This window comes from Cryptomeria japonica, chromosome 5 (genome assembly GCF_030272615.1).
Source record: "Cryptomeria japonica chromosome 5, Sugi_1.0, whole genome shotgun sequence".
Classification (NCBI taxonomy): Eukaryota; Viridiplantae; Streptophyta; class Pinopsida; order Cupressales; family Cupressaceae; genus Cryptomeria; species Cryptomeria japonica.
This window is the reverse complement of record NC_081409.1, coordinates 416,875,931-416,895,971: the sequence shown is the minus strand read 5'-3', so window position 1 is coordinate 416,895,971 and position 20,041 is coordinate 416,875,931. Positions and strand designations below refer to the sequence as shown.

The following is a 20,041-nucleotide window of genomic DNA, read 5'->3' as shown; positions in this document are numbered from 1 at the left end:
ATGCTTTGTGGAGGGTTGGTGCTCTCTAGCTGAGATTGGAGTCTCTACAGTTTGGAGTTGGTGCTCTACCGAAAATTGGTACTTCTAGCAGGGTTGGTGCCCTATGTGAGTTGGTGCTCACTTTTGTATCTCTGGGTTGGTGCCCGTTTGTTGTGATAAATTAGAGCTTGTTTATGTCGTGGTTTTTTACCTGAAAGGGTTTTCCATGAGAAATTTCGGTGTTTGACTCTCTAATTTATTTCTCATATTTTATGTTTGTATTTGTGGTTTCAAAGTTTAAAAATACACAATATTGATTCAACCCCCCTCTCAGTATTGCATGTGTCCTCTTCAATTAGTATCAGAGCCTGTACCTTCTAGTTAAGCTTAAAATCTTGAAGGTTTATTATGTCGGAATTCGAAAATGAGTGCTCTTGAAGGATTAGCAACGAATAGAGCTTCTTTATTCGATGGATCAAACCATGCATGTTGGTGTGTCAGAATGTGAGCCTACTTGATGTCACTCATTTTTTATGTCTTGAATTTTGTTTCAACTGGCTATACTCCTCAAAATCCTCCCTCTACTGCTAATGAAAAGAGAGCCTTTGAAACCAATGCAAAGGCCATGAATGCTATCTTGTGTGGGCTATCAGAATCCAAGTTCGTGAAAGTCATGGACTGTGACAGTGCTCAATCTATGTGGGATAAATTGAAAAATGCCTATGAAGGAGATGAAAAAATGAAAAAGGTCAAGATTCACAGAATGTTGTTTGAAAGTTTGAAAATGAAAGAAGATGAGAATGTTGCAGCTTACTTCCTAAGGGTTGATGAAGTGATTAATTCTCTCAAAGGCTTAGGAGAATCAGTTGATGATAAAATTGTTATACAAAAAAGCTTAAGGCCTCTACCATTAAGATTTGATGCAAAAAAATTTGCAGTTGAGGAGATGGTTGACTTTGATCAAATGACCATTGATAAACTTCATGGTATATTAACAGCATATGAGATGACAACAAATCTTGAACCTTCAAAAAGAGAGACTACCTTCAAAGCTTCAAAGAAAGGAAAACAAGTGGAGCAAGCCTCAAGTGATAGTTTGGAGGATGATGTTGATTCTAGAGAAACTATGTTCGCTAGAAGATCAATGGACTTTAGCAAAAACAAGAAGAAGACCTCTCTAAGATGTTTTAATTGTGGCAAATCTGGACATTTTGCAGTCAAATGTCTATATGAGGATGATGATGGCAGCAGTAGTGAAAAGAAGGCAAAATTTAACAAAAAGAAGTATAGAAGTAAAGATGAGAAGACTTGGAAATCTAAGAAGAGTATTTATTCAAAAAAGGAGAGTGATTCATCTAACGAAGGTGATGATGAATCTCTGAGTGATGAGATCTTGTTCGTGGCTATGGAAGAAATTCACACAAAAAATCTAGAAGATGAAAGTGGTCTTGGAGAAGAAGATGGTGAAGTGGATTTGGAGCAAGAATTGATAAGCGTGCTTAATGAGATCAAATGTCTTAATAAGAAAAATCTGAGTTTGAAGGTGTAGCTCAAAGAAGAAAATGAAGGAAAAATGAAGATATCACAAGCTCTTGAAGATGCAGAGAATCAAATAAACAATCTGAAAAATTCAAATTGTTGAAGCTAAGATACTTGAAGAGGAATTGAGAAATCGGATTAAGTTAAAGGTTGAAAGCTGTGAGAAACTTGAAGTAGAGATTGCTTCTCTTAGAAGGATAGAGAAATCATCTATGTTGTTGAACTAAGAAGAGATAAATCAGAAACGTTTCGTTGGACAACTTGTTAGCTTTCCAAAAATAGTCCTCTGACAAGGGTGGAGTTGGCCTTGAAGAAGGTCAAACTTCGAAGGTAGAACAGCAAACTTCTAATTGTGAGAGCTCAAGGAATTCATCATCAAAAGTCAAATATTATGCTTTCAAGAGGCCTCCTATCTCAAGGCAAGAACATATGAACATGTTTAATAATTCCTTTTTCAATGGTTATTGTTTTTCTTGCAACTACTTTGGACACAAAGCCATCAATTGTAGAAGGTTTACAAGGAATGATTTCAGTTTTAGGATCTGGAATTCTTTTATTTCTCCAAGAAATTACAATATAGTATGCTATAAATGTAATAATCCTAGTCACATCGTAAAGATTTGTAAAAATGAAATGGCAGATTTTTCTAAACAGAGTAAGAAGGATGAGAATGTGGCAAAGGTAAAAGAGGTTGCTAAGGTTTGGAAGAAGAAAGATAAGTGCCAGTGGAATCTCTGATTGTACAAACAGCCCCCCATGCACAAAATGAAAGACAAATGGTATATTGGCAATGGTTGTTCTAGGCACATGAATGGAAACAAGAGTATGTTTCTTACTCTCAAAAGAACAAATGGAAGTAAGGTAAGATTTGGTGGTGATTTTTCAGCAAAAATCAAAGGTACAGGTACACTTGTTTTGAATGAAGGTGTGACAAAAATTAAGAATGGTCTATATGTAGATGGTCTGAAGCAAAATTTATTAAGTGTGAGCGAGTTGTGGGATCAAGGACATAGTCTGAGTTTTAATTCGGATTGTTGTGAAGTTATAAAAGATGGTAAACTTATTGCAAATGCAAGTAGGACTGGGAACAATTTATACACTCTTGATGATATCAAAAAGAAGTTTGGAGTGTTTTCACTCCATCATTGAGAAGCATGTTGGACTCAAGGGGAGTTCTTTCATTATCAAATTCTTTCAGCCCCATTTTAGATATGCAGCTTGGTTTTTGTTATGCAGGTTGGTTTTTGTCATTGATGTCAAGGCAAAGAAGTAAGTTTGGGGGAGTAGTATCTTAGGGGGAGTAATATTGCTTTGTTGGTTTCAGGAGGTGGCAGTTGCAGACGGAATTGCCATCAATGACAAAGGGGGAGATTGTTAGACATTTTGTCATTGATGTCAAGTGGTTTTTGTCAAGCTTGTGTCACTCAAGCTAGAGGATTACTCTAAGTAATGTTAAACTAAGTTTGAATTTTTTTTCGAGCTATTGTTTATTCATTAGATTTTCTCAATTTTGGTTGAGCTGATTGACGTGCTTGAGCTGCTTGAGATGCTTGAGGTGTGTGTGTGCCTGGTTTAGCTGCTTGAGTGTATGCATCACCAGCTTGTGTACTTACTTGTCAACAAATCAGCAGCTAAGTCAGAATTACTTGCCATGTCAGCCTTGATTTGTCAAGAGAAAAATTAATGTGGCAATGTATAAAGAGGAAATGTTTTTTAACGTTGTTACTTTCCACATTATATGGAGTGCTAAATTTGTGTTTTATAGAGTGGGGTCTTAATACCTCCACAATGGGGTTGTCACGAAAATTTCCAAAAGTTCATGTTTTTTAGAATCTTTATTTGGAACATGATCTTTTTGGAGATGTTAGTAGGGGTGTGGTATGTGAAAAGGGTGTAGGTGCAGCATCAATGAATCTATATGTAAGTGGTGGATATATTTGAAATTCATGAACTCAGTATTTTGTGGGGGCAAATTTTTTTTATGATCATATGTGTGGTCTTTATTCTGTGCAAGAGTTATGGTAATTATTCTGAAGTTGTTTCTGTGAAAGGGGTTGCTATTGTGGGTGTCAAAGGATCAACAGTGATATAATCTTTGTGTATCAAGATAGATCATTCTTTTGGTGTGGGATTGATGGTCAATAAAACAAGGGATTCAAAGTGTGTGTATCTGTGAGAATAAAAGAAGGTTCAGTCTGCTACAAATTGCTATTGTTGTATAATCAGAAGCTATTTATTCTTCTGATTTTAGAATCTTTATTTAGAACATGATCTTTTTGGAGATGTTAGTAGGGGTGTGGTATGTGAAAAGGGTGTAGGTGCAACATCAATGAATCTATATGTAAGTGGTGGATATATTTGAAATTCATGAACTCAGTATTTTGTGGGGGCAAATTTTTTTTATGATCATATGTGTGGTCTTTATTCTGTGCAAGAGTTATGGTAATTATTCTGAAGTTGTTTCTGTGAAAGGGGTTGCTATTGTGGGTGTCAAAGGATCAACAGTGATATAATCTTTGTGTATCAAGATAGATCATTCTTTTGGTGTGGGATTGATGGTCAATAAAACAAGGGATTCAAAGTGTGTGTATGCTACAAATTGCTATTGTTGTATAATCAGAAGCTTTGTATAATTTTGATGGTGAATTTTTCATGGTAAGTGAAGTGATGTATATGTTATTCTGATGCTTTGTGGAGGGTTGGTGCTCTCTAACTGAGATTGGAGTCTCTACAATCTAGACTTGGTTTTGTACCGAAAGTTGGTACTTCTAACAAGGTTGGTGCCCTATGTGAGTTGGTGCTCACTTTTGTATTTTTGGGTTGGTGCTTGTTTGTTGTGATTAATAAGAGCTTGTTTATGTCGTGGTTTTTACCCGAAAGGGTTTTCCACGAGAAATTTCGGTGTTTGACTCTCTCTAATTTATATCTCATATTTTATGTCTATATTTGTGGTTTCAAAGTTTAAAAATCTGCAATATTGATTCACAATCTCCCAATATATATATGTTGCATGCATAACATACAAATAATCCTCTAGAATTCTAAATTAAGGAACAATCTCGCTCCCGCCCAAATGTCTCTTGCTCTTTCCACGACGCCTTCACCCCCCTCCCTTCAGGTGTGTGCCCTTGGTGATTCTTTTGGGTCGACACCTAATGACCTCGTTTCTCTGGCGGGAGGGTTTCCTCTGTCTGTTGTGTTTGGTGGGCCGAAGGTGGATGCTCTTGCCATTAATGTTGTGGACGGTGGTGTTCCAGTGTCTGTTGTTGAGGTTTTGGTGCCCTCTGTTGCGGATCGGGTTGCCCGTGGCTTGGTTCCTACAGTTGTTCCCATGTGCAACCCCTTGGCTTTCACGGTGTCTGTTGACACTAAAAAGGAGATCATCCACAACTCCTCTGTGTTTGAGTCTCATGGACTGATTTGCAGGTTTCGGGGCTTTTGGCCAAGCCTTCCTCAACTGCACACTTGGATTTCCCAAAACTGGGAACCGATCTTAAAGGGTACAGTAAACATTTATCCTTTAGCCAAGGGTTTTTTCATTGCTAAATTTGAACAGGCAGAGGATAGATCGAAAATTTTATGTAACAATCCTTTCAGCTGGGAGGATAAATTTGTTTTGATGGTTAAACCCTAGTTCTCGAATTTTAACCCATCTACTGATTCATTTAATAAGATTCCTATTTGGGTTAGGCTCCCTAACCTTCCCCTTCATCTATGGACGGACTCTCTACTAGAGGAGGTGGGGGAGGCTTTAGGCGACTTCCTAATGATTGATAAGGATTCTTACTATATATATCATTCTACTTATGCTCGGATTTTGGTTGACACTGATGTTTCTAAAGGGCTCCCAGTTGAGATAAAGATTGATTTTTCTTTGGGATCTTGGGTCCAACCGCTCAACTTTGAGGATATCCCCTTCAGATGTTGAAATTGCTTCCAGACTAGGCATGTTGCTGCACGGTGTGTCAGATAAAAAGAAAAAAAGATTTGTTTCTTGGTGGAAGGGTGCCTCTTCTGAACACTACTTTGTTCGAAAGAAAAGCTTCTCATAAGTGGTTGCTTAGGTTCCTCAGGTCGATGGTGAAGGTATTATGCCTCTGGTTGTTGCCCCTGGTTCTAGTGTTGCTTCGCCTCAAGTGTGTGTGGATGTTTGTGGCATCCCGACTGATCCGTTGAAGGATGTTGGATCTTCTTTTTTGGTGGATGACCTTCCCGCTTCCCAGATTGTTGCTGGATCTTTGTCTGATCCTTCTGATTCTCAGATTTTTGTTGTCCCTGCCTCTCCGGATGTTGCCTTTGTTCCTCCTGGTGGTGGGAGGACCTCTATTTTGCACCCGTCTTCTTGGCAAAGGACTGCTGCTAGGGTTGAGGAGGGATGGATTACCGTTAAAAGTAAGAAATCTAAATCACCCCAAGCCTCTTTTGATATGACCCTTTGATCTCACAAGTGTAGATCAAATCCTTGATCCGTCTTGGTTGGGTTGGGGCTACTTGCTCGTCTTTGGTTTTTGCAGCTTGTTGGTTCTTGTTGGGGGTCCTTGTGTTGTCCCCCATCTTTTGTATGGTTTTGTCGTGTCTCACTTGTGTTCTATTTCTTTGGGTGGACTTTCAGACTTATCTTAATGTTCGGGTTTCAGGTCCTTCCAAAACCTGTTTTGTATAGGGGTTCAAGTCCCTTCAAAACTTGTTTTTCCTTAATCAAAAACATACAAATAATCCTCTCAATCTTACCAAATTATATACAAAATTAGTCCACTAAATTCAACATCAGCAATATTATCAATGCACTAACATTCACGAGGAAGAAAGTTATCTCTTGTATGAAATTGAAACCTCCCCAAGGTTTTCAACAATGCTTATATCAATACTTGGAGACCACGAGATGTTTAGTGCCCAACCATAGTGAGAAGCCCCTATTCAACCACACTTTTGTTCATGTCAAAGTTTTGAATAACTACCAAAAATGAGACCATTATATTCTTTTCTTAAGTGAAAGCAAATAATAGTTCCATACATTTCTAACTCATTCAGCAAAAATGTCCTCTATCATGTGAAGAATCAAATCACCCCAGAAAAATGCAATTGTTGTAGAATCAAATCACCCAAGAATAATGCAATGGTTCAAAAGGCAATTTTCTTGTTCAAATATCATTTGTCGCTTGAGTTTATGTGGCCTGAAATCTCAAACAAGTTCCATCTATCATTCGTGTTCATCTGTAGTCACTAAGAATTGCTATTAAAAAATGGTTGTTCTTGCAAATGCATGTGATGATACTTCACAAAGTTTAATGAATCATTGTCATGCCCAAACTTTTGGGCACAAACGGAAAAAAAAAAATTTAAAATACTCAACTAAGTGTGATTAACTTAAATAAAATAATGCAACTAGTTTGGTCTTAACTAAGTTTTTGAGTGAATCAACACAACTAAATTAATTGGGCGATAAAATTATCTAAGTTATAAGCGAGCTATTATTTCTCCATGAGAGTTATCACTGATCTTCCATTAAAAATAATTAAGTTCACTTATCAATGATCACAAACTAAATATATAATTTCTAAAATTAATTGTCCAATAATCTCCTATAGTTCTTTAATTTCCCGGGGCCTAAATAAAAGGATCTAATTATTAAATTTAACAACCCTATCAAATAAGAACTCCATAAATTAAAATACTTTATAAGTTTGAAATTTAAATGGGCCACCTGACCCTACAATTATCGTTGTGTTATTATTTTTTTATTTTTTTTCCAAAGGTCTATTCTACCCAAGAATTTAAAATCTTCCTCTTACAATGCTCCTACATTTATTTACTAATTTAAAAGAGCATTAATTAATTTTACAACTAACTAATTGAATTTCAAACAACTATAGCAAATTTAAATTACTTATATATATATATATATATATATATATATATATATATATATATATATATATATCTTCTAGAAAGAGGGGGGGATAGCTCTTATTTTATTTTATTATTTCACCCCTTTTTGTTATCACTCCCACACACACACATCTTAGTTTAAAACCTAAATGTGTTTGCCCTAACCCGAAAATAGGGTTAGGGCATGTGTGTAAAAACATACTTATCTTTTTTTTGTGTGTGTGTGTGTTGTGTGTGTGTATCTCCTTTAATTTTGTAAGTGTGTGTGTGCAGTGGCGGCGGCCCGAGCATCATCTCTTGGCGGAGCCGAAGTGAAATGGCAGAGCGCGAGAGAGAGAGACGAGCGGAGGGGCATCTTTTACTTGTTCGCGGGCGTGGGTGGAGGCAATGCGAGGGTACCGCGGGCTGCGGACAGCGCCGCCCACACTCTGCGGCTCCCGCAGGCTGCGGACAGCGCCGCCCACAGTCTACGGGTTCCCGCAGACTGTGGGCGCCGCCGTCCACAGGCTACGGCCCCCTACATGCAGTTCGATATTTTTTTTTAAAACCCCTTCTCTTTTTTTTGGGTTAAAATAAAAACGTAATACTTGTTTTTTTTTTTATTTATTATTTGTTTCATATATATATATATATATATATATATATATAACGGTAAGAAAATGCATATAGTTTTATTTTGAGATTTGCAGGTTTCACTTATAATGAATTTTATATATATATATATATATATATATATATATATATATATTGAATGACCTATTTAGCAAGTTTATCAGTTTTCTCCTTCTTCTTTAGTATTATTAAATCTGTAATACATCACTTTTTTTTTTAAATAGGTTTTCAAAATAATGAAGAAAATATATATATATATAGGTATTTGTATATTACCCTTTTATAACTCATTTGGGCAAGCTTGGGAGATTATTATCCTTGTATATCTTCTAATGCATGAAAGAATTTTCTAATACTTATTTGTAATTTGTAAAATGGGGAAAATATTTTTATTTTTATTTTTTTTTCAAAGAAAATAGTTGAAGAAATATATTTGAAGACTTTTTTGTTTAAAACAGCATTTTGCAAACTAACATTTACAATGCATCCTAACAGCAACCTAATATATATATATTTTTTGTAGGCAAAATAAACTAAGACTAAATGCTAATTTTTTTGAAAAGAAATAGGCAACTATAATAAGTTTCACTTTCTGCATTAAATGGGAAAATAAATGACTGGTTTATTTATTTTGCAGCAGCATAAATAACAAAATAATCATGTAGTAATAAACTAAATTTTATTTTCAGAATACATAGAAATGCATCTACTTCATTTTTTTGTAAAACAAGAAGATTTAAATACAAGCTAATACTTTTCTCCTTTCTTTTTGCAAAACTAACCAAATAGGAAAAATATATATTTCTTTAGCAAAGGTAGATACAAAGTAAATATGAATACAAATGGGTTTGAAAACCCAACAATATTTTTCTTTTCATGGTAATATAAATAAAATAACTACACTTCTTTTCTTGAAAATAAATACAACATAGCTCACATTCCTTTTTTTTTATACAAGCTACAACATTGAATACATTTCTTTTTTTTTCTTCAACACTTTTCTGCAACATGAAACAGCAACAAGCTCTTTATTCTCTCTTTTCTCCATCACAAGCAACCTGCAATAAAACATAACTTGACCATGGAGAGCTCACCTCCCAGCCTAGGCTTACTAGAAGCCACCCCCGAGCTTGGAGAACCAAGCACTAGACGGGTTACAAACAAGCAAACAACACAACAAATAGGGCAAACACTCAACATACATCTTCCCATCCCAAGCTACACTTTCACCACACATTGTGATGATCTTTCCACGGGTGGAAGTGGACTAAGTACCATTGGGGAGATTGCAAGCCAAAATTACAATCCAAGCCACCTCATGGCAATACAAAATACAACAAAAGATACATCCCCATACCTTATGCCCCCCAAAGGCTCAAAGGCCATATTTTCTCCCCTTATGACCCCCAAATGCATACACAAGGCTATGCAGCAAGGGTCACAAAGGACACCCTTGAGATCACTCTCCATAAGGAGAGCCTCTCACCCAAGGCTGTCATGCTTCTTCCACCCCGAGACTTTCCTACTCTCCCAAGAGTAGGAGGTCTTGGACACTCCCAAAAACATCAAGAACACAAAAACAAAACATAGAAATGAAAACTCACTTTTTTCTTCTACAACAATTTACATTAAACACATCTCTTTCAACAAGCATTTCTTTCTTTCAAAAAAAAAACAACATAAACAAAGAGAATAAAACCAACCTTATTCTGCCAATAGGTATGCTAAATTTAGTTGGGGATGAGCTGCCCAAATCCACACAAACTTTTCTCCAATCCTTCCCAAAAATTCTATTCTACCACTAATTTTCAAAACAATGCATAATCTCCAACAAATGGAGAGTGGGTGATTACTCACTAAATCTCTCATTCTTGCCTAAGAAGGCCTCTCACACACTTCCCAACCCCTTGGGTGAGGTGAGAGTTCCCATTGGTTGCTCTTCCCAAACTCTTACACATTACTAAAACTGAAAAGGGAAAAGGTGAGAGAAGATGGGGAAGAGAGTTTGACATCAAAAGGGAAGGTTGTCTATCCTAGGAGGAACCTTCTAAGTTGAATTTTCGCTCACCTTGGAAAAACCACTTTTTGAGGTGACTAAACAGTCACATGGGAGTAGTCACATATTTCAAAATACCCCTAACCCATAGGTATACCCTTTGGACCTTTGGAAAAGCCCTAAAACTGACCCTAAGAGTCCATTTAACCCCTTAGAAACCCAACTGAAGTTTACCTACGGGTCAAACCTGAGTTGACCACTCCCAAGACTCCCTACCCAAGGCACATTTGGGACCACACTCATGTTTTTGAATGGCTTTGGTAGAAACAAAACTCCCTCCAAGAGACAAGTCAAAATCAATGACACTAATCAGCACGTGTCAAGTGACACAATAAAATACAATATAAAAAAAACACACATGGAATTTCTCTCTTGTAGGATTACACATATACATAAAAATTAATTTTTTAACACTCAAGCATCATGCACTTCACAAATAAAATACATTACAAACGGGGTGTTGTCTCTCCAAATAGACAACCCCTGGCTTAACAAACGTACATTGGTCTAGGTTTGGTTCTCCATATAAATTCCATGGTCACATGGATAATTTTCCTGCGCATCTCAATTAACACATTAGTAATTTCAAATAATCACAATTATACATAATTAAATACATGGATTTCATTGCACATCAAACACTCATACATTTGGCAACAATAATTCAATATCTCATTCAATTAAATTCGATTTCACATAAGCAATTAACATAATTCTCAAAATTGAACCATTCATAAAATAAGCATCATTTTTCTATCATCAAAATGAAGTCCTGCAATTCCAATAATGACATTCACCATTTCAAAATAATTCTATTCTAGCAACATATAAAGTTTCATAATCATCAAGCATAAAATAAAGCATCATCATATGTCAATGTGATCCAAATCATGGAATCATATAGTTTCTAAATCCATAAAGCATAAAATAAAGTATCCAAAATAGTCTCAATATGCAAATAACTGAAAATGTCAAACTGAGTCAGGGTAGGGCCTCACAATCATCCCACTTTACTTCCCTGCCACCAAAGTCACAGTCACCTTAAATAAGCTCCTCACGTAAATCCCTCCAATCTCACCTTCCAACCCACACAAAATTTAGAAACCTTTCACATTTTATTCATCACATTCCAAAACCTCAGTGAAATGCTCTGGACACGATGCAAGATTTGCCTCAAAAACTCTTTCCAAAATAAATATTCGTGACAATGCCATATTCTTAATTCAATCAAGATAACCCAAAAACGCAGAAAAGCAATTCCAAGACCCCACTACTTCACAGCTAACCACCTAAAAAGTTAAAAAAAACTAACCACAATAAGCGGTCAAAGTCAAAGAAATTGAGGAATATCATGTCTCTAATCCCCCACCAATTTTGCCACCTCCAGCTCCCTCCCTTGAATTTTTTATAGGAATTTAATTATTACGCGTTGTTTATCACACCATCGTATAGAACACAAATTAGACTTGCAGCTCATAGGTGTAAAATTGTTGACTATTGCAGCTAGTAGGAATTGCCAATTAAGTAAATCTGGTTCATGATCATGCATTCTCTCAAAGTTTGGTCGAAAGATGAGAGACCATAATATAGCTCATTGGATTTTACCCTATTCTATTTGCAACGTGAATCACTTAGCATTAGTAAATCAGTGTCTATTTCTGGCATGCATTGAGCATATCTTCATTCAATACATTGTGATGTCGCAGATCAAAGCAATGTGATAACTATATCCACACAATCGCTTCTCTCAAAAGTAAACATTAAATAAATTTGCATTCCCCTAGTGCTTCCACCACGCTAGAATTTGTTATTTTTTACTAAAGAATTATTTCCCTTTAAGGCGAGTTCATTAACAGCTCTTCCACATATACTTTGTGCCAGGTGAGAATGACAGCAAGTCTTTGCTCATATATTGGCCCTCACCGTTGCATTAGGCATAATTCTTATTCAGAATTAGCTGTAATGGTTGAATTCATTTTTATACATAAATCCCCTTTCTGCCATCATTTGTACTTGATGTTAAACTATTAATCTATGATATGCAAGGTACCTTTAAACATTTCTCCTCAGACAACAATGGATTGAATTTTGGTTTCTGTGTTTGATTATTAACCTTTTTTAATCTTAAAAACATTTCACACTATCATAACAATGTGCATCCTCATATGTACTCTATGTTAAACTATTAATCTATGATATGTAATCAGAGACGCAAAAGACAAGGTACCTTTAAACGTTTCTCCTCAGAAAACAACAGATTGAACCCAACTTTTTAAATCACAAAAATATTTTTCACACTATCATAACTATGTGCATCCTCATAATGGTGGCAACGAGCACTAGATGACATCTTGGGAGTGTCGCAATCTGACACATTAATAACAAAACAATTCATTAAGATACACAACTATGTATGTCATCCCACAGATGGCACAAGTAGTACATTTCTGACAAGGTCACAATTTGTCACCGCCATTGCAATGTGGCCCTTTAATGAATTCAACTATTTTTTACAGTATTGCAATATTACAAAAGGCCAGTAATTTCACTGCTAAGATGATAGGTACTCAAAAAATATTTGTTGTACTCTGAATACCACAAACACAAAAAGTAATGGTCTGCTCCAAGAAACAATGATTAGGCATTAAGTGCACAAATTCACAAATCATACCTTCATACTCCCTGCAACTTGATTGCAACGCAATATATATTTCCTTCCTATTGTGAATATTCAATTAACAAATTATCATCAACAGAAGTCATATTGCTTCTTTTCAAGAATCTTTAGAATTTGAGCTACAAAACATCTTCAGGAATCATGTGTTGCATTTTCAACTTTTAAGTTGATGTTTGAAGCTGTGTGAACACTCGTTTCTGGCCTATAATATTTTGAAAGAATTAATTTAACTTTTTTAGATAGATATATATTTTAAGTTTTCCTCTTATTGACATCAGAATTTATCACCAGTCCAATATACAAGAGTTGGATACTACTACATTGAATGACGAATGACTTCATCAAAATTTATCAATTCTAACTAGCGCAATTAAATGTAAATACTTCTTCGAGACTTTAACATCATCCATTCGCCTTAAATCCCTTGCCTCAAAGATAATAAAATTAGTATAGACAGAAAATAGAATGCTAAAACTGCAATTGCAGCTAAGAACTATCATTATAAAATGGGTATTGCAATACACAGCATTTCCCAACTTTTTGATATTTTCACAAGAAACATGTTGAGATTAAAGGAAAATTACATACATCAAAGGTAATGTCAAACATTCATAGGAAAACCATATTAATGCATGATAAGAGTATGCGAGACTCATTTCTTAACTGAAACTGTGAATTATCCACGCATGCAAAATGGAAAGGATTGATGTGAGATAAAAGACCAACACCTTTTCCCTTTAAGGGAAAGTAACATTGACCCACCAAAAATATATCAATCCTAGGCTTACATTATAAAAAATATAACGGAGAGACAAGTTCAAAACCAGGAGCCAAAAAATAGCATAAACAAGTTATGCAAAAAAATTGTAATAACCATTACAATTCAAAATTTCTTCCTTCGATAAAAATGAATCCACTGTTTCATCTTCTTGACTTAACCACCAGAAATGTCAAATGGACATTTATAACATCATGGAATATAGAAAATATTTGACTGACAAGAATCCAAGTTCTGTCACTCTTTTTTTACTTTAAAAATTTTCACATAAGGAAGTCCCCAGACATACCGAATTTCTGGATTCCACTTAAGTTGTTGGGCCCGGCAAAACTGCAAAAATGCATTTGCAAAATAGGCATTGAAACCTATAAAAATGTGCCACAATGCATGGCCCTGAGGATTGATGTACCAGGAAGAGAATGTGTCACAAAAGGTCCGGTCCAACAACCAGAATATCCCACCTAAAATCATTGTCAAGATGTACATGTGGGCCAAACGCTTAGCAGGGCGTTCCGTCGTGTGAATATAGTACTTGTACATACGAGGAAGACATAGCAGAGCCAAACATATATAATGTATCTTAAACCCTATATCAAATAGGAACACAGAATGAAGAACAGCAAAAGCAGCACCATAAAGGAAGAGAAACATTGGCATTGTGTAGGTATAATGCCAATCAGGAGAATAGAGAACATATATGTACAAGAGCATTTCCCAAACCATTGGAGTTTCATCGCTCTGTTGCTGACTGCAATCCAAATCAAATGTACAATTTATTAGATAAATTGCAATGCCAAAAGAAATTATTGTACTCATGCTCCTGGAATTCATGCATGAAGATATTTATCAGAAGAAAGATGTCAAAGCAGAGTAGGTTCAAATGATGAATGCTATAGAGATTTTAAAATCAGAAACTGAGAAAAAACTCTTGATCTCTTTAGAATACACAAATCTTCAGTTCCAAACATTTAACTGATGTTGCAACAAACATAAAGAAAAACCAGAGCATGCTAAAACAGTGATTTAGGTATTCTTGTCAATCGCTCCATATATACACATGCCCAAACAATGCATAAAACTTAAATAGATTATTGAGCATCTGGGATGACTTCTAAAAACGCCTGTATCTGTTGTCAGTATTTTTGTTTAGATTATCAGAGGATTGCTGAAATTTAGAAGTTGAACAGTTATTGAAGTCATCAATATCCACCAAATATAGAAATATTCGGACAATTTGGATCAGGGTCACTAAATCCCCAAACTTGCTGGTGAGAAACCCAATACATTATCTCCATAATGAGCATACATACTCTGAATAAAAGAAGGTCCACTTAACATAATGATGCTTGAGAAAATGGGCTATAAGAAGTGATGAACATTGTTCCATCAAATATCAGCGAATGCCTCTTGTTTGCCATAACCACACAAGATGAAATTTAAATATTCTGAATATGTGAAAAAAGAAGCTTGGAGAAAGACAGGTATCAAGCAATGCCTAGTATAGTTCAGGATTCAACCCTTGCTAATTAGTTTGACATAATGTCCGTAAGTTACAATTTCCATTAACACGGACTTAAAATAATGTGGTTAAAATTTCTATTTTATTTTTTACTTGCACTACTGAATTGAACTTCTATATATTGTAGATTACACACTTATTCATGTTTTCTAAAAACAAGCAGCAAGTGATTCACTTATGGAGAGATTTCTTCTCAAATTTTAAAACCTTGCTTGGAATGTGTAGCAAACAGATCTATTCAAAATAGCAAAGATGAAAGATGCCATGACAGAAGGAAAACTTTTTGCTGATCTCATTCATCAATTGACTTTGAGCTTATTTTGCAAAATGGAAAACCAATAGCTTTTGGAAAATGGTATTGCCTGTGACTACTCTGTTTAACCTTGACTTCTATTCTAATTTCAGTTCCCTAACTTCAACCTTTCTTCAACTCAAACTTCAGCCACCTTTTTGGAAAGGAAAACGTCCATCTCTATGTTGATGCAGTGCTGTTTCTTCTTCCTACAGGTGCAGGAACTGTATGTCCTTTCAGACAACTCTTGTCCGTAACTAAAGTTTCAAGATCTCATGACACTTTAGCTTCCCTCTACAGGTTTACTAATCCCTTGATCATTTCTAATACACTTATGTATGTCTTTCACACATAACAGACATTTAGCACAAACATAACCAACAGAAAGGTATTTAAAGTTTTACAACTGTTCAACTCCAAATGGCTTCTTCACATATTCACTTTCCAAGGCACAGACTGGATCCTACATGACATCAAGAAGCTTGTGAAGTTCCATGAGGTTCCTGTTGAGTTTTTTAGATTGGATAGGAACTTCTATAGAGGTTTGGTGTGAAAATGTTGGAAAGTTCAAATCATTCGAATCATAGTCTATTTTGCATTTCACTTTGAAGGACTAGAATGGAAGTCTTTTATTTAGCTAAATAAGTATAAATAAAATGTAGATAAATATTTGTATTGCATCTCATCCTTAGTATTTTCCGAGGGACTAAGAAAATGAAGTTGTAACTAAAACTAATTTTTGGAAAATAATATTTTCAGCAGATTTATATAAAGATAGGAGCAAGATAGAAGAATGTAAGGCTTCAGAAGTTTTCCGAGGGACTAAGAAAATGAAGTTGTAATATACCAGAACAACATAGTACATCAGTTGTGGAGGTTTTCTTGTAAATTTTTCAAAGGAATGAAAATCTGATTTAAACGTACAATTATCTGTGTATGCTTCCACATTTATGTTTTCATTATAGTGTGACTCATGCAATGTTGTTTAAGCATTAAGACAAAATCACGAGGTATTCAGGTTCATGCTCTAATTTTGAAAGGCAATAGTCTTTGTCATCATGCGGTACTATTGCCTCCACCATTGGTCTTTCTATTACCACAATCAATTCCTTCAGCTCCAAAGAACACGCATACAAAACTGTAAACCAAAACAATCAATACACACTTCACAAATACAGCAACTAGACCACCTTGCAAATAGCTTAAACAAAACAAACGGAAGGCCAATTGTTTTGGACAATGCAATTTTGCTCAACCCCTTGGATGCCCTTGCATTACAAGGCAATTATTTTTGTTAGACCCATAGCTTAAAGGCTCATTAATCATTGCTTCTTCGTTGGTGCTAACCATTGTGACAACAAACCAGCTTAAATACCCATCCATTTTGAGGATTCATAGACATTACTTTTTTCTAGTAAGATAAGATATATTTGATAAAAGGGAAATATTACAAAATCTGCTCTAGATAACCAGCAAGGGGCTGTGTATGAGGATGTTACAAATATACTTAGAGCAGCAGAGAGATATTGTTTAACCAATTTACAGGCTGCTGCCAAAATAGATAAAGAAAAATTATACACAAGAAGTTATAGAGCATCACTATTCCATTTTTGATGTCCAGACTAAGAAAAGTGAGCCCCCAGAGGCACTGCAAGAGCCAGTAGCAGGTTTTTCCCCAGGTGGGAGATTCCAGTGCAGATGATGGATCTGACACATGACATCATCCATGGCCTGGTTGACCATATGCCTTCATGTTTGTAAGATAAGAGTTTAATATCTGTTGATTTGTGGTGTGATGAGTGATCGATTAACCACGGGCAATGACACAGTGTTGCCCTCCAAACCATAGATGATAAACTCTATCATCACCCCCAAGCACATCTTTCCTAAATTCAGTCTGCTATGTGTTATCACACTACTGTGTGTTCTCCTTCGAATTAATGTAGAGAGGGAACCGATCTTGTTTATACCCATATGTGGGTGACTCTTTAGCAATGGTCGGCTCTATTCAAACCCACATGTCTTTCCTCAAGGGTGGTGAACTTTCCAAGTCAGCCCACTTAATAATAATATACTTTATTAACAAAGCGATTATATTAAACGGCCCATACAAATATGTAAAGCCAAAAGGCTAATTACATATTTGATCGTAGTCGGCTAAGGATTACTACCGAAGCTACAATAACATCAACACTCCCTCTTAGCTAGGGAGGAATCCTTCTCGATATCTTAGTCACATAGTGACATCCACCATGGCTACTCCCAGAGGGTGGGTCCATCATGGCTACTCCCATGAATGGAAATACAAATGAACACAACCACCATGGCTACTCCCAGAGGGTGGGTCCATCATGGCTACTCCCATGAATGGAAATGCAAATGAACACAAGTGCCCATCACGGAATCCTCAACATGATGCCATCATCTCATCATGACGTTCACCATGGCTACTCCCAGAGAACACAAGTGCTAAGTCATGGAGTCTCTCACATGACATCCACCATAGCTACTCCCAGAGAGTGGATCTACCATACCTAATCGCAAAGGGTGGAACAAAGGCTTACACCTCAAACTTCTCTCTCACAGAGAAGAATGCATTAACAAGGGCTTGCACCTCAAACTTCTCCCTCACAGAGAAGAATGCATTAACACAAACCTTCATAATGATGTGACTCCCTCTGAAGCTCCAACCTCCTGACCTCCTTGTCCAAGGTTGCCTCTAATAGCTTGTCAGACTTCCTCTGAATGTTATTCCTCTTCTAAGAAGAAACTGATCACAATGACAAATTGAATAGGTTCTTCCTCTTCAAGAGATGTCTCCAATTATGTGCCACCAATGTTGTGTCTCCATTCTTCAGTCTGCGTGATTTCCTCACAGGATGTATCAAGCTCTTTTTCTTTGAACCATCCTGGAAGCACTTTAGAGAGAGATTACAAATAGTTCATAGAACTAAACTATCCCAAAGAGAAATACCAATGCTAGAAGCATACAAGATTCCCTATCCCAATAGCATTAATAAAACGGGGATACAAGCATAAAATACTTCTCTTTATTTATTAATGTTCCTCACAATCCAGCAATTGTTCTTTCCAAATCTCATAATAACTAGACAGTGAAAGTCCTCAATATGTAGAGCATGTCTCAAACGATACACCTCTTTGATATACATTCTTTTAGTTGTTGTCTTCATATGACATAACCAGGATCTGTGAGATGTTGAGCCCATATGCCACGCACAAGACACTCAACAACACCAACGTGGCATCAATCTTCCTCAATAATCTTCCCAGTCATGCATTCAAATGAATACCCTTCTCTACAAACCTGTACATGCTATGGAAAGAGAACATCGAATTGGTTTTGTCTACAATAAGGCTGTCGCTTTTCATATCGCTCTGACTGGCAAATATATGAGTAGTGTTTCCAATGTTGTGGCGCTAGCGCCAAACAACATTAAAGATCAACCTTAATGCCCAATCCAATAGATGGAACTGACAATCACAAAAACTTGCTAAGCGATTCAATACACAGACAATCCATCAAATTTATGCCAAATCGAGATCTTGCCGCCTCCCTTGAACTTTCGTTGTAATTGAAGACAATGAGACTAATGTGCCAGAATGAAATATCCCTATCAAATGATGAGCTCTGATCTAGATAGAACTATGCCAATATGTGCCCGATGCACTATCCAAATCACAAACTTCAGAAGATAGCCTCACCAACAAATATATATGGATGAGCCCGCAGATGACGCTGCAAACAAAGAGATATCACGAAGAAGTAGTAAAGCGAAGGTTGTGATAGAATAGTTGACGCCATGGTGAGGAAATGTCGGAAGGCTGAATACAAAAGAGGTCGACAGGTATAAAGGTGAATCAACTTTGAAGATTCTCCACTCGGTCAACCTTATGTATAATGATCTAACTCAGCTGAAGAATGATCAATCTGATCAATGTAAACAAAAGATAATGTCGACAAAAATCACGAGCCGCCAGTCACAGAAGTTAAATACGCAAACAACGATGTGACTGTTAATTGAACCACAAAACCATAAACAAGGTCGAACCCATGATATTATGATCCGCCACAGAAAAAACTTACCAGTCTAGTTTTTCATATGTCGATCAAAAGGAACCGCCTTGTTCTCTATCCACATAAGTCTGCTCACAGAGATTCACACAGCTCTTCAACTTCTCTAACGCAACCTTTAACCAGTCCTTCATAGCTCTCCTCACCCACTCTAATACCATGTTGATTTGCGGTGTGATCAATTAACCACGAGCAATGACACAGCGTTGCCCTCCCAACCATAGACGATAAAGCCTATCATCACCCCCGAGCACATCTTTCCTAAATTCAATCTGCTATGTGTTATCACACTGCTGTGTTCTCCTTCGAATTATTGTAGAGAGGGAGTCGATCTTGTTTATACCCATATGTGGGTGACTCTTCACCAATGGGTCGGCTCTATTCAAACCCACATGTCTTTCCTCAAGGGTGGCGAACTTTCCAAGTCGGCCCACTTAATAATAATATACTTTATTAACAAAGCGATTATATTAAACGGCCCATACAAATATGTAAAGCCGAAAGGCTAATTACATATTTGATTGTAGTCGGCTAAGGATTACTACCGAAGCTAAAATAACATCAACGATATCCACATTCTTGAGAAAGCTAAGTGGACCAAAATTTT

General features: G+C 36.3%; 1 protein-coding gene across 1 annotated transcript in view; it reads right to left on the bottom strand.

The window, feature by feature from the left end:
• Nucleotides 1–13,466: 13,466 nt before the first annotated feature.
• Nucleotides 13,467–20,041, bottom strand: part of LOC131028177 (alkaline ceramidase) — a 57,537-nt gene continuing 50,962 nt past the window's right edge. The window contains exon 3 of the mRNA XM_057958415.2: nt 13,467–14,278. Within this exon, the coding sequence (XP_057814398.1) occupies nt 13,768–14,278 (511 nt within the window). The 3' untranslated portion in view covers nt 13,467–13,767. The remainder of the gene's footprint in view (nt 14,279–20,041) is intronic.